The 24,900-nt window shown below is 43.8% G+C and overlaps 1 protein-coding gene across 2 annotated transcripts in view; it reads left to right on the top strand.

Annotated features, from left to right (window-relative positions):
- Nucleotides 1–24,900, top strand: part of STAG3 (STAG3 cohesin complex component) — a 1,426,160-nt gene that overhangs the window by 339,434 nt on the left and 1,061,826 nt on the right. For both annotated transcript variants that reach the window (XM_078669437.1, XM_078669436.1), the window contains exon 5: nt 13,478–13,574. In XM_078669437.1, coding sequence (XP_078525563.1) covers nt 13,478–13,574 — 97 coding nt within the window. The remainder of the gene's footprint in view (nt 1–13,477; nt 13,575–24,900) is intronic.

Here is a 24,900-nt window from a genome sequence, read left to right as displayed (position 1 = left end):
CTAGCATATTTTCAGAAGAAATACGAGACACCTGTGCAAGACTTTTTTCGTGTCTGCTTATCTGCCTCACAATTACATTATAATGGCTACTGCAAAGAAGTAACCTCCCACTTAACCATCTTAAGTTCCTCCTGATAAGGAGCGCAATAAAAGGGATGTAGTTGCTAGAAAATTCTGCAGCTCATCAGCAATTGCCATGAGGATGGCAAGTGCCGCTGCCTTCTTAGAGACATGATTGATCCCTGTAGAAATATTTTCAGATAATACTGTCTCATAAAGAGAGGCAGGCACTACAAGAGGAATTGATGATCTCCAAACCAGTTATTAGTCCTGTTGCTGATTCTGCTGCCCATGGCTACTGTCATGGGCAATCCCTTGGTCACTCTTCTTGGCTGGCTCTTCATAGGTCATGAAACCAAAGGCTCAACACTCAATCACTTTTCTATACCCACTCTGTTTGGAGCTAATGTAAATAACGAAATGCAGTGCATGAAGGCAAATTTAGATGCATTCAAGGTTTTGTTTTGAAAAAGAGAGTACAGGAACCATCAGTATCATTCTTTCGACATACATTGTCAGAAACAGAGTATTCATGTCCTTAAATTGGAGTCTATATTAGTGATTAAATGACTATATTTCCTAGGCGTGTTTCCGCTTCATCGGTTTATGTACGGGGTGAGCCACATAGAAGCAGTTCATTCCTAGATATAGGTTTCTGTTTTCTGCTGCCCAAACTTAATGACTTCAAACTTTGTCTGAGAGGCCTCAAACCAATTGAATCAAGCGGTAGTGCCGCCTTTGCTGCAACATTGTACACAAATATTTCTGATTCTGACATTTATAAAGGACCCACCTGGCGGTGTGTACATATTTTTGCAAGACATTCTCAACCCAGTTTCCAGAACAAACGCAAGGGGGCCAAGATGCACTGCAGATTAATTTCAATTATTTTAGTTTTGGTTCTTTTCCCTTTCTTTTTTTCTCTGGCCCAATTCAGGTCTTCCAATTTTATTCCATGTTTACTTAAGTTACTAAGTGGTAATCCTAGTTCTGCCCGGGGAATCTCCTGTATGGTCATAAGCTACCCTTTCTTGTCCCCCGAGTAAAAGGAAATCAACATTAGTAAATGGATCTGGTTTCGCATATGTGATTAATAATGAGTTGTTTTTGTTTTTAAATTGTAGCTTGCTGAGTAATTGTACAATATAAGTTAAAGAAAGTCTGTTAAAGTGTTATGACTGGTTTATGTGCGAAAAGGCAATATATTGTGCATGTACTAGTATTATAGCAAAATGTTGAAAAATGACAGGGAAATAATAGAATTAATTGATGTAATAGCAATATTATGTGTTTAGAAGAGTTCTGATAACGTTTTGGCCTAATGCCACTGCACCTGCTCTACCATTCAAATCATGCCCCTTATGCCTGCAAGATAATTGCATTTTTTGACTTCCTATTTAGTAGTAAAATATACCCTTCTTTCTTTTAATAACTTCTTTGGCAAAAAAATAAAAACATATTTTTTATGACAACTTTTGGCCCTTTTGCCACTGGTGAGCCCCCAGCAGCAATGTTTTTAGCTAAGAAAACAGGGCAATTGTGCTTCAGTTTATCGGGCTGGTCGGTGTTAATTATTTATGTTCACTTTCAACACGTTGCTGGGACAGAGACCATGTGGTCCAGAGTGACCAATTACATTTAAGAGGCTGGGCTCTGGGTTCACCATGGCGGCGTGGTGTGACTGTACTCACTGAGATCTCCAGTGTTGTGTGATAATTTATCATTTTATGACCGAGTGAGAGAATGCAGTTTATGAACCCAATCTGTTATTCCGAAAGATCCAGAGCTTTAATTACAAAGCTGAGTGCCTGCAACAAAAGGCCGGCATCGATTAACCAAGTGTGCAGTTCTTCACAGCTTTGTGCCTACAACCGGGAGGCTGACAGCGATATTAAGATAATGTTAATCAAAAGTAACATAACCAGTCAGTCAAGAGGTCTTTATTCGATTTACATCATAAAAGACATTCACATATACATAAAAATAGCATTTTGCATATAAGATAATAAATACATAACAATTTAAAATCGTGATAAGAAAATATTAAATTTAAAGTCAATGATAGACGAAGAGACCCCTTGCTACTTAAAAACATCTTGCTTTAAAAAAACACAGTACAACATAAAATTCATTTGCCAAGGTTGCGGGTTCGGATTGACCATGCCCAACTCACAAATTTTGCTACACCGATAACAATGGAAGGGGAGGTATCATTTTTGAGAATTCTAAACGCTTCCACAGCAGATCTGGTCCCTAATAACCGACAAACTGGTATAAGCCATACTTTCCTGGGTAACGAATACATAGGGCAACAGAAAAGGAGATGTTCGATATTCTCTACTGCTGTTACACAGAAGGGACATTTATCGCTGCCACCAGCTGACCAAGAGTGCGTGAGCCCCCGCACGGGAAGCGAGCCCACACGTAGTTCATGGTACAGTTTGCGATCATGTGGCTTGGTGATTAAGTCCCAATAGGCTTCGTATTTGGGAACATCTTTTGCAACCTAAAACTCCAATGTCATGGTCGGACCAATGGACATAACAGATCTCCTCTCCATGATCCAGTGCCAGTAAATGTCCTTAAGTGCCTTTTTAGAAGGAAAAGTCGCACTTGCTGGATCTACCCATAGTGCCTCTAGGTTTAAGTTTTTCAAGAGTAACCTGAGGTGGCAGAACCAAGGCACCCTATGGGACCCATCAAGACCCCTCACATCTTCGATGGCTTCAGCAAACAAGGATAATTCCGGTGTAGTCCACAGGCGCCGCCAAAACGCCAGTGGTCTAAACCGTACCACATCTTCAATAGGCTTGACACCTAGGTCTAACTGCAGGGGTAAACAAGGTGTCGATTGAGGGAGACCACATGCCATTCTCAGAAACCTATTCTGAGCCACCTTCAAGGAGGAAAGATCACTATACCCCCACAGCTCGGCCCCATAGGTGGTTGCAGGAATTACCTTGGAACCATAATTTTTAATAAGCGGTGCCATGGGTTTAGTGAGGGATTTGGCATACTCCTTCAATAAGGCTCCCCCAAGTTGCCCATGTTTCAGGGTCATAAGATCCATCTGTGGTTTCCAGCTCAGATTCTCACTTAGTGTGACACCCAGGTATGTGAAGACCTCAGTTTGGTCCAGGGTGGCACCACACATTGACACCTTGGCCTTCACAGGCTTGGGGCCACGTAGAACCATAAACTTGGTCTTATTAACGTTCACCTCTAACTCATGGTCGCTGCAAAAACACTCAAACCGAGCCAGGGCGGACTGCAGTCCCTGCCTCGTCTTCGAAATAATCAGAGTTTCGTCCGCGAACATGAGTAGAGGGATTTTCCTTCCTGCAAGTGTGGGCGCATCCGTTGGAAAATTTGTGAAATACTTAGTCACCCCATTAATAAACAAAGAGAACAGGGTCGGGGCCAACACACACCCTTGTCGGACCCCCTTAGCAACTTTAAAGCTGTCGGTAACTTCACCTGTGCCACCCCATCTTACTTTGGCATAGGTATTTGTATGCAAATTAATCAACAACACCACCAGCTCATTGGGCATTCCAATATCCAACAGAACTTCCCATAGCTTAGACCTAGGTACAAGATCGAAAGCTGACCTGAGGTCCACAAATGCCGCAAACAACAAACCTCCCCCAAGAAGGACCACCTTCCAATATACTAACATAAACCTAAAAACTTGCTCCAGGGTCCCCATGTGTTGCCGAAAACCCGCCTGCAAAGGGCTTAAAACATCATAATCGGAAATCCAAGTCTGGATCCTGCCCAGGAGAAGGCGGGCCACAATTTTTTGTACTGCATCAATGAGGCTTATGGGTCGGTAATTGGCCGTTACTGAGCGGTCCCCCTTCTTGTGAATGGGGAGAATCTCCGCCCCAAGCCATGATTCCGGGACTTTCGCACCCCTTGCCAGTGCATTCGCCAAGAAAACAATATATGGGACCCAGAGGTCCTGTTCCTGCTTAAACATATCGGCTGGTATGCAGTCAGGACCTGGTGCTTTGCCTCCCGGGATAACCCTTAGCACCGCCCTCACTTCGGTAGGCGTGAAGACCAGAGCTTCTTTGGTAATGATCTGAATCGGATAAACGGGGTTGGAGCCATTCGCTTTGAATTGGTTCCCAAAGTACTCAACCAATTTCCTTGGCTCAACACTATTAGCGGGGGATCTATCTTGTGGGCAATTTCCCCATTTAAGCTGCCGCCAGAATTTGATCATATTATTGCTCTGACATGCCTCCAGCAATTCCTTCCAGCGGGTCTCATCCCAATTCTTCTTAGCAACGGCCTGCACAACTTTATAGGATGCCCTGCAACAACGAATTAGGGTCTGGTCTCTTGACCTTAGGGCCGCATGTAGCGCCCTTTGTGAATCCCTACAGGCGCTATCAAATCAAGTTAGGGGTTTTTGCTTATTCTTACTAGGGCCCATATGTTTAATAAAAAAAGATTGAAGGTTTAAAAAGAGATCCCTGTGGAGTAGTGTGATATTATCCAGAAGGGCCGACTCCTGGATGAACCTGCTGATTCGAGTCAATGCATCCCTCAGCATGCTTCTAATCCTTAACATGACCTCCTCGTCCAGGGCTATTTTGGGCCAACTAACCCTTCTTCTATTGTTGGATATTGAAACCTGTGGCAAGGACGCCTCTGCCGCCATAGGGGTTGCAAAGGCACCTTCTTCAATTGATAAAACCAGTGGGTTGGGATCACTTTCAGCTCTTTTAACAACCACCATACCCAGCAAACTGGGCCACATTTCCACGTTCACCAGGATGTAATCAATGCGCGAGCCGGATCTGCCATTATCAAAAGTCATTGCCCCCAGCCTATCTGACTTCAGACGCCCATTGACTGCTCGCATTCCCTGGTTCAAACATAGACCCTTTAAAAAAATGGCTGATTGAGTCCATTTCTTGATTGGTTGCAATTCCAGACCAGGAATACCCCACTGGGAGTCCTCATCCTCAGTAAGCAAACCGTCGTCCAACCCCATGGGTTCAAAACAGGTATTGAAATCACCCAGTACCACCCTATTTGTGTTCACCGGTAGTGAACCTAGGAATCCATCAAGCACCAATGCAACAGGGGAGCATTTTCCCCCTTGGACGCCCCGCATATAAATATTCACAATTACCATATTTAGTCCTGAAGACTAGGTTATCCGTATTGCCAGCATATCGGGGTTATCCAATGGGAGCTCCATCACCATTACACCCGCGTGTTGGCGCACCCAGGTTGTTAGGCCACCCACAGGCCTACCCCTTGCACCCTTCGTAGCGGGTCTAGAAAAATTTAAGAACCCAGCACGAAAGATTGGCCCAGGAGCCCATGTTTCCTGAAAGGACCAAATATCAGAGAGATCAATAAAAGTCCCCCAATCCGGCAAGTCTAGCTTTGATTCGAGACCTGCAATATTCCAAGAACTTATCCTTAGTTTAGACGGACACAAGTTGGATACCTCTAGTCCCACTCCTGCCAAGTCAAGAGCGGCAGAGTGTGGTGTGCAAGGAGTGAGACTAGCGTCAGAGCGTGGGGGTGAACAACTTGCAGGCGGGACTGGGGGAAGTAGATCACCTGGGATGGCTTTATCGACATTTAGATCAACAATTAGCCCCTGTTCGGCTCCCTCAGCAGATAAACAACAATCAACAGAAGGGAGAACTGATATGGAGTCTGTAGAAAAGCAAGATAAAGGCCAATCATATACTAATTCTGAATGTAGGAATGGTCTGGAGGTGGTCATACCCTGTGGACCATCAGCACATTCCCCCGACTGTCAATCGCACCCATCAAAACAGGATAAGATATTAAATCTGTTGGATGTTTCTAGCGGGGTGAAAGGGATCAGATGGTCCATTCTCCCATCCCCATGCACCTGTTCCAACCTCCCAGGTGGCATACCATAGTTTCTTACTGGCACTGTATTCCACCCTAGGTCTAACCTAGTGGGCAGGGATCTAATGGCCTGACCCGTGTATCTGTTATTGGGTGGCATATACATATTGTGTTGTGTATCAACCAAACCTCCTGAAAAGAAGGGGGGCACACAAGTGATCTTGGATAGAAGAAGGTCAAATCATGAGGAACTATAGCACTACTCGAATTCCCCAGGTTCCCATTCAATATGAGTCTAACTGCCTCAGGGTCTCTAAAGTTTATGACTATGAGGTCACCCTTTAGGTTTTTTTCCCTACTGCCCAACCAAGAGATACGCCTAACATGTACGATCTCTCCATTAACGTAATATGGGAGTGGTCTATTTAGTCCCAGCCAATGCAATGTTTTATTTTTTAGTTGGGAATATCCCTCCCTTTTTCCATCCTCTAGGGTCGGGACGCCAGTAAGCACGAACACAAAGGGGACAGAGTCGGGGGGCAACTCAACATTCGGGCCCTGCATTTTAACTTTAGTAGGTCGATTCAGCCTGCCCTGCCCCGCATGTCGGATAGGGGGTAACAAACTATCCCCACCCCTCACAGATTCTCTAACATAACAAAACATCTTTAGGACAACAGAACAACCCCAGGGTAATCCACCCACCCACTCTCCCACCCTTTTCCCGCACCAGTCACCTAATCCTCTAAGCCATATGGAGAGTGTATGCCTGTTAGGACATTTGTTGGTCTTTGGGCGCTGTCAGTGGGATTGACACAGACTCTGCCCCGCTTCCTAGGAGGAGTCGCAGTATCTGGGACATGGGACCTCTCGTAGGTCTGTCGAGAGGATCTGAAGAAAGGGGGTCTAAAGCTTGCCGTACGTTTCTAGCACTAAGGACATGCGATCCATGGCTAGTATTAACCACAGTTTGTGTAGCCGTGCCGTGTGGTCTGGCATATTGGTGGTGCCCCATCGGGACCTGGTGTAATACCAATAAGATATCACTTATCACGTGGTGTGCTCTGTATTGTATGTCTGCTCATTATTTATCAGAGAGTACTCTGCCCAACTCTTCCTCCCAGCGAAGCTGCTCTTTGGTTCGCCCTCCCGGTGGAGAGCATTGCATATAGCTCAGAGATGAGATTTTTGTTGTAGTTTCGCACATTAACCACTTTTCAAAGACTTTTAATTGTCTTGAGGCTGGTATTCCGGAGAAGTGACCCAGTGCCGTACCTGGAGGTGGCTGAAGGCATCAGCCTGTGGTAGAGCATACTCGTGCCTCAGTTGCTCAAATGGAATATTCACACCAGGGTCGGATAGGGAACCAACCCGTTTGCACTCTTGTTCTCTCCACCTATTAAACACCACTGACCCGCGGCCCAGGTGGCGGGGGGGGGTGCTGGGGGTGGGTGAGAAAGTCAGGTTGTCTACTATAGGGGACATCAGGGAGGGGAATGTTGTTAGGCCTTTCTTTATGCTACTGCGTCCCATACTTTCATAGTTGATGAAGTTACCGGAGAAGAATATAATCCCCATGCTCTATGCTTACGTGGAGGCCAGGCTTCCCGCCAGATGCCGCGGGCGTTTGAGAAAGAGTCTGGCGACGTCCTGTTCACTCTGACAAATACTCGAGGAGCACAGTGAGAATTCAGTTTAAATTTGTCAAAGGTAGTAGGCTGCGGACCAAACCCAATTTTAGCTCGCTGGACTGCTGTTATTAGTTATGCTGCTGGGGTTTGCACTGGTGTTAGTGTGCCTCGTTGTGGGTGATCCCTGGGAACAAGATTGTCAAACTTATTGTTCCCTGAAAAGAACTAGTCTGTCCAAGACTAAAGTGAAATGGTGTGCTACAGGGTTGTGGCTCTAACTCAGATGTACAGTACTTCAGAAGGACACAGAGCAGACATGACTGCTGCATTAGGCATGACATGACCTGGATTTTGAGAAGCACTGTAGCCTATTCTGTTCACTACAGGCAAGGTGCACTACCCGAAGTGTTGATAACTCCTGGGGTCTACCACTTCATTCAAAGAGAATGCATTAGTAAAGGTAGATGCACTGGAGTAGAGTTTGTGTTAACCCAAGGAAATCAGAGGATTGTCTGCCCTGGAAGAAGCATGAAGTAATGAGTATGCCGTATCAGTCTCTATGAAATTAGTTCCTGAATTGATAGAAAGTGTGAAGTACATAGTAGGTCCCATGAAGAACAACCTAGAGGACTTTGGCATTAGGTTTGCAATAACAAAGCAAGTTGGGAACAAACGTGAGCAAGCATGAGCACAGATAATGGGCACAGAACCAGTCATTAAAAGTGAGCTTAGCTGAGTGGCAGGCATATTAGTCCGATTGCACATGCTGTGGAAGATGCAATCCTGAAGCTGTGCAGCGTCTAAGAGAACGTGCGTCACACTCTTCTAGAGTGTATAGCGTAGGTGAAGATTTCGGCAGAGCATGCACATCAGTCACCTGGCAGTCTAGAGGGTAAGCTCCAACACGGCTGAGATTTTGGTGGCCATTGTGGAAGGAATCCAGTGCGTGTCCGCGCGCATATCATTGACATACTCTGTGAATAGCTGAGTGTCTGCGGACAGTTGGACTACTTTGCTTGTTCACTTTAAAGCTTGTATCCTAGCGGTGATTTGCAAACCTAATTGTGGACATGGTTGATAGCTGTTTACTGATAATGAATGTTTATTGTTTAGTTAGTTAAAACCTTACCAATTTATCACATGAATAAAAGTTATCAGTAAAATGTTATAATTTTAAAAACTTAAAAGCTTTACATACTCGGTGAATGTTATAGTGGGATGTGTGACGTACAGTTAGCACTTTCTAGGTACCAAAACATCACCATTCTGCAGCTCAATTAAGAGAAACTTTCCTGGCCTAGTTATAGGCATTCGCCACTTAAATATCATGGATAATAAAACTTCTTAATATATCATAGATTTCTCAGCCTGCTTTGTAGCTAAAGTTTCTGTTTTCAGTGCAAGAACATGACAGTCAAGAATTTTTTATCAGTTGACAGTTTATTTGAGGATCAGATGAGTCCAGCCCTGCTAGTATGGCTGCATTGCGTATCGTTATTCTTCTGGTGTTAAACGCTTTTCTCAATGAAGTGACTCGTGCTGTGCAAAGTTTCGGGCATGTGCAAAGTAGGTTAATAAAGTCCTCTTTGTTACTGCCGCAGAGTCGACATAGTGTTGGCCCTTTGTGGACCTAAGCTGGCTGGTCTGCGATCAATGGCAATTTTCCAAAGCAAAGAGCCATCAGTTGTCTTTTCCGAAAGTTCGTAAATGTGATACTTAGATAAGGTGCTGGTGCAAGGATCTTATAGTTTTTAATCACCATCCAAGCATGCGTTCTCTCACTGAAGATGTTTAATCGATTAGCAAGGAGTGAAGTTTTGCAGTTTTATTTATGACTTGCTTGAAGGTTAAATAAGAAAGATTATTGTTCCAAAGCTCGCCCATGCAAGTTATTAGTGCTTTTTGAAGGTATTGGTGGTATGATGATTTTTTTATTGTCGTCTAAATCTGCTCAGAGAGCTTTGTTCAATGTAGAGTTAGCTATATTCTGTTTCAGGCGGTACCAAAGCTTAATAGTTGCGTATATCCTTCCTATTGTTTCATTTATAAAGCCAAATTCAAGTCTCACTTGTGCTGGGGAAGCGGACTGATGTATCTGGAAGACCTTTTTGTATGTTGAGACTAGTATTTTGTTCAGTAGGTCGTAGTCTTTGCTATGTAGCGCAATACTGCCATATGTTATTGTTGGAAGCATTTGGCTGATATCACCGCAAGCAAAGGTTTGTACATTGGTCCCTTCAGGTTTATTGCCAGGGTTCTGAAGTTGAACTTTAATGCACCAGTTCTCTAACATATAGGTATTCTGCTGTCAGCGGTTTAGTCTGATGTCCATATAAAACCTCAAGTATTAATATTTTGTTACTTCCTCTAACAAATTACCACCCAGCAATATGTCCTGTTTGGCAGTTGGGTAGTTACTGATAAACATGGTTTTGCTTTTTGACTTATTATTCTAGTTTGATTGTTATATATTCAGTCATGCCTGTGAGTAATCTACGGAGGCAGGTCTTAGGCTCATTAGGACTATGTTGTCTGCAAGTAAGAGATGCAATAGTGATAACATTCCCAGTTAAAGTGGATGAGAGTTGATCTTATCAAGCCAGTTGACCAGGTCCGACATAAACAAATTAAAAAGGTGCAGAGCCAGTACGCTTCCTTGTTTTAAACCTTTGTTCGTGGTCACCTTTCTGGATAGTCTTGACTCCTCTCCCAGCTTTACTCTCATCCATGTATGGGAGTAAAGAAGAAGTATTCCTCTTAATATTCTCTCAGGAATATTCCAAGCTTTCAGCTTATCCCATAAGAGGTGACAGTCCACACTGTCAAATGCAGCCTTTAGATCTATAAAGCAGAGGTGCAATTGTTGTTTTCTCCACTTGTGCTTGTCGGCTATTAGTGAAAGAGTTAGAATATTCGTGGCTGTCCCGATCCCTTTTCTGAAACCTGTCTGGTTGATAGGGATCAAGTTGAGCATTTTTGACCATTCAATTAGATCTTCCAGGATCAGAGAGGCAAAATACTTTGCTTCTATGTCCAGTAATGCGATAGGCCTATAATTTACTGGGCATGTTCCGTCCCCTTCTTTGTCGTTAGATGCGATTATTGAGCCTTGCCAGCAAGATGGAATTTGATTTAGTTGCACGGTTTCTTGGAATAGACTCGTTAGACAGTAACTCCAGAAGGATGGGTTGTGTTTGAAGATTGCTTGAGGAATGCCTTTGGGTCATGGCGCTCCATTCCCTCTACCTTTCCGTCATATTCTTATTACATCTTCCGCTTCATATGCGGGCTTATCTGATTTTGCCTTTAGGAAACGGGTGCCGTCTTTGTCGTAGATCTTTGTTGTTTCTTCTGCTGACATCACAGCGGTTACGTTTCAAAGGCAAATGCTGTCTTTTTCTTGTATGGAATTGTTGTCATTTTCTTTTACCACCTCTAGATCTTGGTGATTTACGTGTTCTTGTTGCTTACCAGCAGGGTTTCCAGGAATTGTATCATCTGTGAATCTTTTTTATTAGAAACATTGCCCACTTGTGTTCTTGTATGTTTGAGGTAAGAGAGTTAATAGGCCTGTTCAAGATTGCCTTTAACTGATTATAACGGTGTTCCTGTAAGTTGCCCACACTGCAGGCATTTACAGGGGAGAGGGGTTGTGACATTGGCTGGGAAAAATCAAGGAAAATGAAACAAACAGTAATGGTTTAGAGCGTGGCTAGGATTAAACAGAAATGTCAGCACTTTAAAAATAAAAAGAAGCACAGTGAAAGCAAGAGCTTAAAAAAAGAGTGCCTCAAAAGTGAATGGGAACAGTACAGTAAATGCAGGGAAATATGCTGCAGTCAATAGAAATGAAGGAAAAGTAGGTGGCAAGCACAGGAACCAATGAAAAGCAAGGAAAGTAGGGAGGAGGAATACAAGTCTCTTCAGATTTATCATAAATACAATAGATTTCACAAGCACAGCACAAGCGCTGTGCAGGTGAAACCTAAAAAGGAACCTCTGTTCTGCCGTGGTCTTTTATCTCTGTAGAACTGGCTCAACTGCCACCTACAGGTCATGAAAGGATAATGGCAGAATAGTATTCCTTAATGTAGTGGAAGCATTTTTCCCAGCCTTTTAAGCTTCAGTCTGTTAACCCCTTGCGTGCTTGTGACGGAACCGTTCCGTCACAAGCCTCGGGTGTGCTGTGCTGGTGACGGAACGGTTCTGTCACGGCCCGCTCGCCGCGCTTGCGCAGCGCGAATTCCGCGCCTGCGCTGAGGGTGCTATTGGGCGGGCGGGGCCGTGACGGAACCGTTCCGTCACAAGCACAGCACGCCCGAGGCTCGTGACGGAGCGGTTCCGTCACGAGCACGGGAGCGCCGCGCGGCCCCCCCTCCCCCTTAGCACTGCGGCGGAATAGCCGTCGCAGCTAAGGGGTTAAGCTAAAATTTCCCTTCTTTCTATCTATAACCTGTTCTTGAAAAACCTTTCTGGAAAGGTTTTCTTGCCACCCTTATTTATAGTGACTATTTATCAGCTTTTTAAACTTGTTTCTTTTTTAAAGTAAACTGTCTAATTGGCTGAGGTGGTCTTTTTATAGGCTGAAAAAATAATTGTTTAAATGAAAAGGTTCGATTTTCAAAAGGAAAATCATGTGTTATTTATGCATATTTTTAAACAGTGCTCCAGGAACGCATGGTTGAGTGGAACAGCTCATTGCTTATGACTGTTGGGATTCCTCTGGAGGAGAACTAGGATTATAGGTTAGTATTTCTTATTCTTAGTTGTTTGGCTTGCTTAACCTTTTTCTAGGTTTAGTCTTCTTCCATTTGCCTGCACACGCATTCAGATCAATAAAAGCAATGTAATTTGTCTGGCTCAAGCCTTGGATCCGCTAGTTCTGGCTTTCGTACGGACTATTGTTGGCATAAACAAAATTGTTATGTCCTTAGTTTCCTCTGCTTTGGCCCTGCAGAAAAATCCCTTTGGTGCAAGAGCTCTGAGTCAATGCTTTGATTTTCTGGCAAGCCTGTTTGTCTTTTTTCTCTAGGCTATGATTCATCCTCTGTTATTCGATTTCTGTATCACTTACCATCCTAATGGCTGAAAATTCTACTTTGGTCTTCCCATAAAGTGTAGATTTTAGAAAAGGAGGAACAAAGTCTTTAAGTCTTTTCAAGCACCTCTGGTCTAACAGGTTGACCTAATCACTCACTGTTCGTACGGGACGTACTTAAACAGTTTTGGGAAGCCAGGATCATGTTCTTGCTCTTCATGCATGTCGAAGCCATAACCATGTTCTGACATTTTGTGGACTGTGATCCATATTAGTGTTTTGAGTATCCTAGTACAGTATTCAGGGAGGCACTTGCAGGAATCAAAATGTTTAGTTTTAGCTCCTATGCCTGCTTTGTGATCATTTCATGTACAAATATGGCGACATTTTTGAACCTCAAACATATCAAGCTTCTTTCTGACAAGCAAACCGAGTCCTATTTTGTTGACATGATTTGCTTCCAATGTTTTTGTATAGAACATATATGAATTTAACCTTTTTTTCTTAATCCATACTAAACATTTAGGCTGTGCCTTTGTGTGAGGTGTTTGTGCTTCACTCATGGAAACATGACCAAACGTTATCTCAAATTTATAGTTGGAAGAAACATGAGTACTGGGATTATATAGGTGTGCTCCCTTCTGCTGTTCATTAAGCATTACTAGCTGTAAACCAGTGGTTACATGTAAGTAATAATTTCAATAATAGCTCTCTAACAGCTCTATAATACAATATTCAATATAAACTATTTTCCTTGCTTTCTTTGAATCCTCTGTTTCCTTAATTCCCTCTACAGACTATTTTGGTAACCGTAGGTATACTTGAATCATTTTTAGACCCCCTCTATTCTTTTGCTTGTAGGTGTTTGATTATTTTTCTTTTCTCTTGGTCCTATCAGTCCGTTGTCGATGATTGGCTCGATGTTTACAAGCAGGATAGAGAGACGGGACTTCTGGATTTGATCAATTTCATCATGCAGGCATGTGGATGCAAAGGTGAGATTTAATTGTTAATTGGGAAATTGGGGGTGTTTCACACAATGAGACTGTGCTTGCCGAACCTTTTAGGTTTTTGAGACGATTCTCCCACTTTGTGGTTACCACCCATCCCTAATATAGTTTTATATGGATTACTCTGCTGTCCTGCTCTTTTTTTCTCACTTTTTGAGAATTGCCTTCATAGTATATAGTAAAACGTTTTTAGATATCTTGCTTGGAAGTCCATTGTGGACATTAATGTTATTTTGAGGGCCCACCCAGTGTCTATGCTTTACCAACCATCAAAGCCAGATTCTTTTAGTTTTTTTTTGTTATACTTTTGCTGAAAGGAACAAGGAATGCTGTCTTCTGTTCCAGAGCCAGATACCTTCTGTTGAAGGTTGTATACAGCTCCCTTTAGTGTCCTAACACATTGGTACTAGATTTGCATTGGTTGAATTGCTTTCAGTGCAACTATAGTGTTGTTTGACACAATTCACACCGACCACTTAGCTGAAATTGCACCATTTTCTTGTGACAGAAAAGATTTTTCATTCTTCTCTATGAGGTACCTTACAAGTGTATCACCATATGCACTGATGTCAGTTCCTTGCTGTGCTTTTCAACGCAAATCTTAATCTTTGCTCCGATCATGCTGGTTTTCAGACGACTTCAGAAACTTGCGTAGCGGAGATGATACCTCTCCCGAAAACAACTTGATTCAAGTTGTGGCATGACTGAAGGAAGGCAATCCAGGAACAGGACCCGAATCTTACAGTCGCTGAAGAAAAATAGTTCCAGCTGCAAGTTTTGGAGCTCTTCCCGATCCATTCAATGAGTCTTTCCTGCTCAGAGTCATGTTCCCACTTAGTCTTCAAGTAACTCGAAGTTGAATATGCTATGGGATTTGTCCTTCTTCTGTGCTTGAGACCGGACCTTTGTGGCTGCTGTAGTGCACTGGCGCTGTGAAACCCGAGTGCCTTTTACCCTGAAAGCACCACCTCTCGCCGGACCCGCTTCGCGGGTCCCGCTTCGAGGCGCTGGACTCTAGTGGGTGTTAGAACCTCCAAAGACTGCTGTGGGCGCAATTTGAGCAGGGCTGCGAGCGTGCTGGCAACTGGACTCCGTTTCCCAGGAGTCCCGGCGTTTGCTGTCCTGCCAGAGTCACCTGGGCAGCTCTCCCTGCTCAGACACGCCCACCTCTTCACGGTCATAACCACCGGACCTCCTATCATCGTTGGATTTGTCCTTCTTCTGTGCTTGAGACCGGACCTTTGTGGCTGCTGTAGCGCACTGGCGCTGTGAAACCCAGAGTGCCTTTTACCCTGAAAGCACCACCTCTCGCCGGACCCGCTTCGAGGCGCTGGACTCTAGTGGGTGTTAGAGCCTCTAAAGACTGCTGTGGGCGCAATTTGAGCAGGGCTGCGAGCGTGCTGGCAACTGGACTCCGTTTCCCAGGAGTCCCGGCGGTTGCTGTCCTGCCAGAGTCACCTGGGCAGCTCTCCCTGCTCAGACACGCCCACCTCTATCACTCCCCCTATAATCAGCGAACGTAATCCCCGCTGCGCGGGAGCGTGCCGGGAGAAGCCCGGGTCAAGGGCGGGGCCGTCTGTGGCCGTCAGGGGCCGAGGGAGGCCGGGCTGGGCCCGGTCCCTAAGGTTATATACTCTGCTTCCATTGCACTTGGGTTAATTTGATGCCATAGGTTATGCAATAATGAACTATGTCACAGATATGTCTAACTCCCTTCCATCTTGTGTTGCAGTCTCAATTTTAGGGCCCCTCGACAAATACTTCGAAAAAGCTAACAGGGAGATAGACAAACAACTTCTTCTAGAAGAGAAACGTGCTGAGCAACGTAGGTCCATTGAACACTTGAAACAGATTCCACTACCCCCCATTACGAATAGAAGTGTCACACAGGACTTGGGAAGCACATGTGGGTCGGACAGGGATGCCGATCTTTTTTGTACTGACCATTTACCTACCATCTTTCGGGACCTCAATACTTCTGTTATAAACTCTGGTAATAATAATGCTGACAATTGCAGTAGTTTGACTACCGACTTAATTAGTCTTATAGACCTCAACACACCTATAGTTCAATCCTTAGATCCACAACTACATTCTCCTTTAATCAATCAATCGACTGATAGTGTAACCCCAACTAAGCCAATACAAAATAAAACAACGTCCTCTAATTCTAAAAATGTTACTGGAGCCAAACCCACTAATCATCGTAGGGTTTATCATTCCCCGCCTAGAATAAGGAGGAAAAAAGGGGTTGTTAAAAGGAAAAGCTCTGTCATACAGGCCCCCTCTTCCCCACGGGGAGGAACACCTAAGATTAAAAAAAAGTGTACCGCTAGTGAGGGTGCTTTCGCCTGGTTCTCTTTCCCAATCCACTCCACCCGTTATTGATGATTCCTTACATATATCAAAAAAAGAGACCATAGTTCTCTTTGATCAATTGTTAAAATCCTATATGCTCCCTCTTATGGAGAGGATTAGGATTTTGGGGGAGAAAATGGATAATTTCTTATCAATTGCTGATTATGCTAAAAAAAACACCCAAAGTTACCTATGGATCACCCCCAATTGAAGGTGATTCCACCCATCCCTACATCGATTCAAAGCACATCACTCAAAACCCTTGCTAACTCAGCTAGTGAAAAAAAATATAGTCACCCCTACACCCAAACAGTCATTCGTATCCAAACCAGCTAATGTGAGGCCCGCGTTGGTTACCAATCTAACATCCATTGCCAATAGTCAGACTCAACTATCGGGGGCATCTAAAGCCAAATCTTCATCCCAAAGTCTTCTTCCAAATCGTATCGACCTACCCCCTGAATCATCAAATTTTGTGATCATTTTAACCGGAGTTCCTCCGATTAGTAATGGTAACCGTGAGGCCAATGCAAACTTGAAAAACAAAGTCATCTTTTGGCTGAGTAAACATAGACCCGTACCAGCCCATCTAAACGGAGATATCATCTCAGTAAGAAGGTGTAACTGGGTGGGTCTCCGTCCAAAAGATCTAGAGGGTGCCATCGTGATTATTAATTTCAAAAGATCACAGAGTGGTCTCCCATATAAGCGATTGGTTTCCCGGGAATAACGAGGGTGGTGTTTCCACAAGAAACCTGAGTTATTTCTACCCAGAGCCTTTGTTTAGATCTCAGGCTTATCGCGGTGCTAGTGGCTATACTCCCTTTTTGAACACCCCAAAGCCCTTCCCGCCCTTTTTGTATCCTAATAATAATTTTAACTTTCCATATTCCTCCAACTCTCGTACCTACCCTCCCAAATATCTCCCCACATTAAATAATCATTCTACTTCAAACTGGCCCAACGAGCACTGGAACATCCCACTGAAAAATCTCTATGAACCTCTGACTGGGATGGACCTAAATGATTGACTTGATTCTCCTTTTCAAGTTGATAGGGACTTTTTAGACCTCCCAGGTACTCCTACTCTTATTATCCCAGAACCTGCTAGTCTCTCTGGAGATATTTCCAGCCAGATATACACCTACTGTGGCAAGGAGAGGCAAGTCACTCCCGGTGGGGCTTGGGGTAGCAACTTGGATATAGAAAGGGTAACACAGATAGTATCAACAGTTGAGGCTGATGATGTGGTGATTGAAAATGACGGTGGGTTATGTAATGAGGTCTCCTTGTTAGAGTTGGGAGTAGATGGAGGGGTCGATCTGAATAAGAGTAGAAATAAAGTGCCCCCAATGGACAGATCAAACTATACGGGTGTTATGGCTGATGACATAGTGAAGGTGTACAGCTCTCCAGGGGTTGTCTTAAGCGGGACCAAGTTTGGCTCTTGGAACATTGCTGGGCTTGAGTCCCGTCTGCATAACACGGTATGGGTGGATTTTATCAATCAAAGTGATGTCTGGTCATTCCAGGAAACTTGGTCACTCCCAGCTGTGTTCCTTGTTGGCTATTTAAATTTTAGCAAGTCCGCAATTAAAGGGCATAGAGGACGTGCAAAGGGAGGGCTGACCATTTTGGTCCGACAGTATGAGGGTGTAAGAGTTGAGGAGATGCAAATTGACAGCCCCGACATACTGATAGTTAGAATAAGATCCACAAAAGGCCTAGACATCTTGCTGATAAATATTTATGCCAGGAGTTCTCAGGGTGGAAGGGTTGCCTCTAGCCTTTATATTTTGGACGAATTTCTCTCTGGTACCAATGTAAAAGGCTTCACGGTTATAATGGGGCACCTTAATTCCTGTTTTGAACCACTTAGTATAGGCGATGATTTACTTACTGAGGCTGAGGATATGACATGGGGGATCCCCCAGCTTGAGTTGGCCCCGATTAGTAAATGGACTCAATCTGCCATATTTATTAAAGGGTTTTGCCTGGACAAGGGACTGAGAGCACTCAATGGTAGGGTACGGTTCGATAGGATAGGTAAACATACGTTTTCCAATGGCAGATCCAGTAGTAGGATTGACTATATCTTGGTTGATGTTAAGATGTGGGCCATTGTGAAAGATATGGTGGTTACAACCCGAGCTGAAAGCGATCACGATCCATTGGTGATGGAACTAAGGGAACATAGCTTTCAGGGGTTAGATAGCAATAGCTTGCATATTGTAGAGAATGAAGTTGTGCTTAGCAACGACACGAGAAGGGTTCGGTGGCCAAAAGTCTCAGTTGATGTCGAGGCGCGTAAGGAGATTAGGAGCTTGGTTTCAAGCTCTTAGGAAGAAATTGTGGGTTGTGAGTCCCAAGATGATATTATAGTGATTATCACTGACATCCACAATAACCTGTTTTTAGAATTAAAAAAACTTTTTGTTAAAAGCATAGTTAAGCAGGGTAGGAGGGGAAAACAGAAAACCTTATCTTGGTTTAATGAAGATTGCCGGCGAACCCATGGGGATCTGTTTAATTCACTAAAACTCAAAAATCATAGTGTAATTAAGGAATGTAGGAAGGCTTATAAAATAGCTAGGGATAAAGCTAAGTCCAACTGGGATGATGAACGTTGGGCAATGTTAACAGAAGCTTGTAATCCTCGTAACATGTGTCAGTTTTGGTACCTGTTAAAATGGGGCAAATCTCAGAAAGACCGCCCAAGCCCTGCCTCGGTTGGTCAACACCAGTGGGTACGATATTTCGAAGACCAATTTAAGAACAGTAGCAACATACAGGTTGATATCCCTTGTCTTATTCCCTGTCCCCCTCTTAAATTCACATGTATTGAAGTTAAGTGTACCCTGCATTCTATTTCAAGTGGTAAGGCCCCATTCCTGCTGACCTTTTCCAACAGGATCAGGACCTATGGGTACCGTATCTAGTGCACTTGGCAAATGCTTTAGCTTCAGGTGCTAAGGTCCCCGAATCATGGTTTGGGGCTGAAATCCTGCCAATATACAAGAAAGGCGATCGGTCGGTTCCCTCAAATTACCGGCCGATCAGCTTAATAGACGCGGTGCAAAAAATCATTGCCCGTCTTGTTCTTGGCAGGATTCAAGAATGGATTGATGAGTCTGATGTCCTGACACCCCTTCAGGCGGGCTTTCGGGCATATGTGAGCACCCTAGATCAGGCCCTTCGATTTACTCTTCTACATTGGAAGATTGTCACCCTAGGTAAAGGCAATCTCTATGCGGCCTTTGTGGACTTAAGGTCAGCTTTTGACCTTGTCCCGAGGGCCAAGCTGTGGGATTGTCTTGCAAAGATGGGTATGCCATCCTCCCTTTTACGCCTTCTGGTTAATCTACATGCCCATACATTTGCCCAAGTGCGCTGGGGTAAACCAGGCGAGGTTACAGACAAATTTTCAGTTGCTAAAGGTGTAAGGCAAGGGTGCGTTCTCGCACCCACCCTGTTTTCTTTGTATATAAACGGGGTTATGCAGTATTTTACTAATCAACCCACCGATGCCCCGATCCTGGCTGGACTGAAAATCCCACTGCTCATGTTCGCAGACGATACTCTTTTAATATCTAAGACCAGACAGGGCCTTCAACACGCCCTGTCTAGGTTTGATCTATTCTGTCGCGAACATGAGCTAGAGGTAAACGTGACCAACTAAATTTATGGTTTTAAGAGGACATTCCCCGATTACAGCCAGGGTCTCTATGGGAGGTATACCTCTGGAACAGACCAAGTTCTTTACCTACCTTGGGGTTACCTTTAGTGAGACTCTTGGCTGGACCCATCAAGTTGATTTATTGGCACTGAAGCATTCGCAGATAGGAGGAGCACTGCTTAAAGAACATAAAAGCTCCCTTTCCAGGCCCATGTTGCCCCTAATTAAAATTTACGGCATGGAAGTACTACCATCAGTTCTTTATGGAGCCGAGCTTTGGGGCTATAGTAACCTTGAACCTCTGAAGGTTGCTCAAAACTAATTTTTAAGGTTAGCCACCAGCCTCCCGCAGTCATCCCCGCGGTTTCCGCTCCTGTTTGACCTTGGGTGTCAGCCGGTGGAGGACATGGCTAGACTGCGTCCACTGGCGTTCTGGCGGCGCCTATGGACTACGCCAGAGCTTCAGTTGTATGCCAGAGCATGTTTGGAGGTTAAAAATCTCCCAGGCTCTTCTAACATCGGTTGGTTTAAGACTCTAAAAACCACTCTATTCGATATGGGTTACGGGGATATTTGGTTAAATCCAGCCAATACAACTTTTCCCTCAAAAAAGGATTTAAGGTCGCACTACTGGGAATGGGTGGCAACCAAAAGATATTCTGGTTTATTACACAATAACCTTACTGACAGTTTTTTCGCTATGAAAGACGTTCCCAGCCTCGAAAATTATTGGGAAATTATAACTAAACCCCTGGACCGCAAACTCTTCCATCAATTTAGGTGCGGTTCCTTGCCCTTAAGGGTATTTACTAAAAAGTGGGGTAAGGGAGGTTTGGGTTACTGCCCAAGCTGTTATGGTCAGGAAGAGAATATCGATCATTTTCTCTTTGTCCGTTGTATGTTGCTACTAGAGTAAAATGGCTAAGCCCAGTTTGTAGGAATCTCGGAACTCGCTCAGCAATAAATGCTAGAAGGATATTAAAGTCTGACCTGTCACCCCCAATAGTAATAGGAGTTGCTAAATATATTGGGTGGGCTTGGATCCTTAGAGCCAGATTTATTAATCTGTTAGAGGTGCCATTATTAAGCTTTTAGAATTGTTGTTCTTGCGCAACTATGGATTCTTTTTTTTTTTCTTAACTGCTCTACGACTATTGCTAAGGCCACTTGTCTCAGGATTTATTGTAAAGTATCTTTTTATGCATTTCAAAGTTGTCTAATATCAAATGATTTAATAACTTCTTATTGCTTTTATACCTACACTATCTATTTTTATGAGATGTACATGTATTTTTAGAAATGTATTTTTGTATACATGTCTTTTATGATTTAATTATCGAATAAAGACTTCTTGAAATGGAATATGGTCATAAGCCTCTCACCTCTAGAAATCCACCAAGAAGTTGCAAAGGGCTGTACCTCACAATTATCTTCAGACTGATCTGTTCCCGTTGCTTCCCCCTTATTCCCTGCATTTCCCAGTTTGCTGTCCTCCTGCAGCAAATTGTGGCATTCAAGGAAACCATGCTGCAGCTCTTTCATATTCTATTCTAACGTGCCTTTGGGACCTTATAGAGCCTCAAGGGGGTTCAGTTGGACATTCACATGTGGGCCCTCCCTTAGTGCCAATTGACCTGATTGGACCCAGCCCATTCTGGCACTAGTACATGGTTCCACTTCTACCCCAGGATACTTGCCATTCCCTTCTGTGCTGGTCCTGAAGTGGACCCTGTTGGCCCCGGACACAATCCAGTCTTCAGAATCCCTCCCAAGTTGTCATTAACTTTGGCTGTAGACCTATTTGATGCAATAAATTCCTACTGGCGCAACCAAACTCTAATCCTCAGCCTTGATACCAGTATGCTTTCAGAGTCTGAAGGCCCCATTTGGATCTGACTGATGCAGGCGACATCCTCCACCTAATTATTCTGATGATGGGCTTTACATGAACTTAAACAAATGGCAATGGGCTAAAAACTAAGTTAGGCTTTCCTCCTCACCCACAGTCTAAGAAAGTATAGTAGTTGTGCCAAGGGTAGTAGTTGTTCCAAGGGCAGCTGAAGTGCTTGATTTACAGTTTCATACCATTGAAACCAAGACAAACTTGTTAACTAAGTCTTTTCAACCAGGTCCATCTTCTTTTGGCCCATTACCACCGGACATTAGACCGCCTTTATCGTTGCTTGATTAAAGCCATGGTTGGGCCCTACAGTCTGTCCACATGTTAGCAGTCACCATAGGCTGACCTCAAGTGACCTTGATTTTCGAGACTAGGGCCCCTTCGCCGGACAGGCATGTAGTATGTTCTTTGATAAGTAAAGTAATTCCTAATGCCTTTCTGATCAATCATCTGAATAGAGTTAAAATGCATTGATGCCATCAGGGGAAAAAGATTATCTCTTGCCTGTTTGGTCTTAAGACCTTTGAAATTGGTGTGCCTTTTGGGCAGGTAGACCCTTGCTTTATGCGACATCGCCAGAAATATTTTGCCGGCTGTCACGGAATACCTCAGGGCCTCACTGGGTCAGACAATACACGATAACCAGAACTCGGGGAAGTATGCCTTGTGGGCAGGATTGGATTCCATGAACTGTGTGGACAGTGCTATTGGCAACAGTGTAATACTTAAAAGGCATGTACAAATGGAGTCAATTGAAATTTCTGTTGTGGTTGTACAGGTGTCCTTTATGAATATGGCCTTTGAGTCCATATAGTTTAGGGAGAAGGCTTATTTGGGGCTCATATGTATATCCAAGTCTTTGTGCAATCCAGTGGCAAGCAGTTGCAATAGTACATTACGTTTAGGGGTTATTCCAGGGGATGAGATTATGTACTATACCATCCTTGCTAAACTGTGCAGCAGGCCAAGTCCTTTTGGGTCTGAGGTCATGGTGGCAGCCAAGGCCAATCGCACCAACATGGACAGGCCTTATCTGCCATTTCCTCCCTTGCTACAGCTAAGCCACTTTCACTTGCCCTCACAGCCCATGGTAATCTGGAGACGGGAAGCCTAAAGCATTTAATCACCGGCTGGAGAACATCCACTTGGGGTATATTGATCTTTGAAACCATTCGAAGGGGCTACGCCCTGCCTTTCACTTCCTCCTGCCCTGTCTGTCCCCGACATCATAGCGACAGACAGCAGACCATTCGGCAGCCCTGCTGCAATAAGTCGTCATCCTTCTGGGCAAGGGTGACTACCCATTTCTGAGGAAGGAGGGGGTGCTAGTTGCGCTACTTATCTTACTGAAGAAAGAAGTTAGCCTCAAGCTTCTACTGGGACTCTACCCATTGACTACCTTTCTTCTGGAAGAATATTTCAAGATGCACACCCTGGCTGAGATTCTTTCTGCTCTGGACCCAGTAGGATGGGTGGCTTTCTTGGACTTGCTAGACATGAATTTTCATGTACCTGTACTACACATATTCTCTGCTGTTCACAGTGGGGTTGGAACACTTCTAATTTGCAGTGCACTACTTTGGCCTCACCTCGATTCCTTAGGTGTCCACAAAAGGGATGCGGTGGTTTAGACCTCACAAAAGGTTTATTTTGCCAGATCGAAATGGCATTTTAAAACTGCACATACAGTTTGCAATGACAGGCCTGAGACATGTTTAAAGGCTACTTAATTGGGTGGCTCAATCAATGCTGCAGGCCACTAGTACTAATTAATTTACAGGACCTAGATATATATATCACCACTTTTCTAGGGGCTTGCAAGTAACTTAAATGTGCCAGTTGGGTGTAAGCCAATTTCACCATGTTGAAAAGGAGAAAGCACATGCACTTTAATGTTGGTTAGTAGTGGTAAAGGGCCTAGAGACCTACGGCTAACAAGGACAAGATCAGCAAAAATGGAGAAGTAAGGCAAAAGTTTTGATGGGAAACCACTGTAAGGTCCACCGTATGGCTAACCGGTCTAACAATAAGTAATGTGTTCTTTTTTCACTCAATTTCCTTAGCTTGCTAGAATATTCTTTTACCTATGCTCTCCTGATTTTTCCACTATTCCTCTTCCTGTTTTCTTATTGTTGCTTTGGCTTCTCATCTTGTATCTATCGGTGCCTAAAAAGAATATGTAGGCTGTTCCCCTCCATCAATTTCTGTTAAGGTGAAATCACTCTAATCATAAGGGACTCTGCAATAACTCCATGTTGGCCGAGAATATAGATCTAACGTGGCAAAGGCATTAAAAATAAAAGTGAACTCCATTCTGTCCACCACAGTTTTGAATGTCGTAGTTAAACTATTTGAAGTTACTCTTTAACCTGAGGCGATCCATACTTAAAATCTAACCGTTCAGTTTGCAGAAACGCCCCTAAAGAGTCATCATGAGTACAGAAACAGCCATATTTTAGATCATGGTCAAGACTAGGTTTACTCAAGAAAGCAGTTGATTCTTCATTATAAGTTTGACTCAACAAGCCTTTTTTCTAGAATAGCTACATGTGAGCTGCCAAAGTTAGTTGTAGATGTGTAGCAATCTGTTGATCAAACCGCTGTGCCATGGGTACACCTACATTCTCAGAAAACATTTTTTAAGTTCTCAGCTCCAAATAACTCATCCCAAAGGATAAATCTGTTGAACGAAATCTGTTATCTGCTGTAGTCCGAGAAACTGTATGACCTTCCATAGTACTGGATAAATGAAAGGAGTTTTCTTAAACCAATGCAAAAAGTTCTCTGTTCCTGAATTGAGATAAATAAAATCTTGTCTTCTGCCACGCACTGCTTTAATTTGCAGAATTGCGACAATACTGCAAAGTTTCCAGTTTTTCACCTATAGCAACTTAAATTTCTTTTTCTTGCTATCTGTAGCAAAGGAAGAAACCATTCTGATGGATACTTTCAACTGCAGATTCCTCACCTTCAGAATATCCCCAGGGCCCGACTGGATCCGGAGAACTTTAAAACCAGTGGCCCCATGCACTTGGATGTGCGCTGATGTCAGTTATTTACTTTCCGCAAACTCTGCTCCCAATGTTTGTTGGTCATTTGCTTTCACAAGGTCTTTGGTGCCTGTGCTCCAATCATGACTTCAAGTCAGGACAAGTGTTCCCTCATGTACCTGAGGGCCATCTGGAAGTGAAATCTGAGGTGTACATTATTTGATACAAAAAGAAATCACGATTGAACCAAAGGTCTCGCTCCGACTTAAAGTTGTGTCCGAAGCCTAGTCTCTTGCTCCTGTGGCCGCTCCTGCAAAGGATTTACTTCCAGCTGGAAGTTTTTGCGTTAGTCGAAGTGCAAGGTCAAACACAGAGTTGAAGCTGGAA

The sequence above is a fragment of the Lissotriton helveticus genome, chromosome 12 (assembly GCF_964261635.1).
Source record: "Lissotriton helveticus chromosome 12, aLisHel1.1, whole genome shotgun sequence".
NCBI classification, from domain to species: Eukaryota; Metazoa; Chordata; class Amphibia; order Caudata; family Salamandridae; genus Lissotriton; species Lissotriton helveticus.
This window is presented reverse-complemented; position numbering and strand designations above follow the sequence as displayed.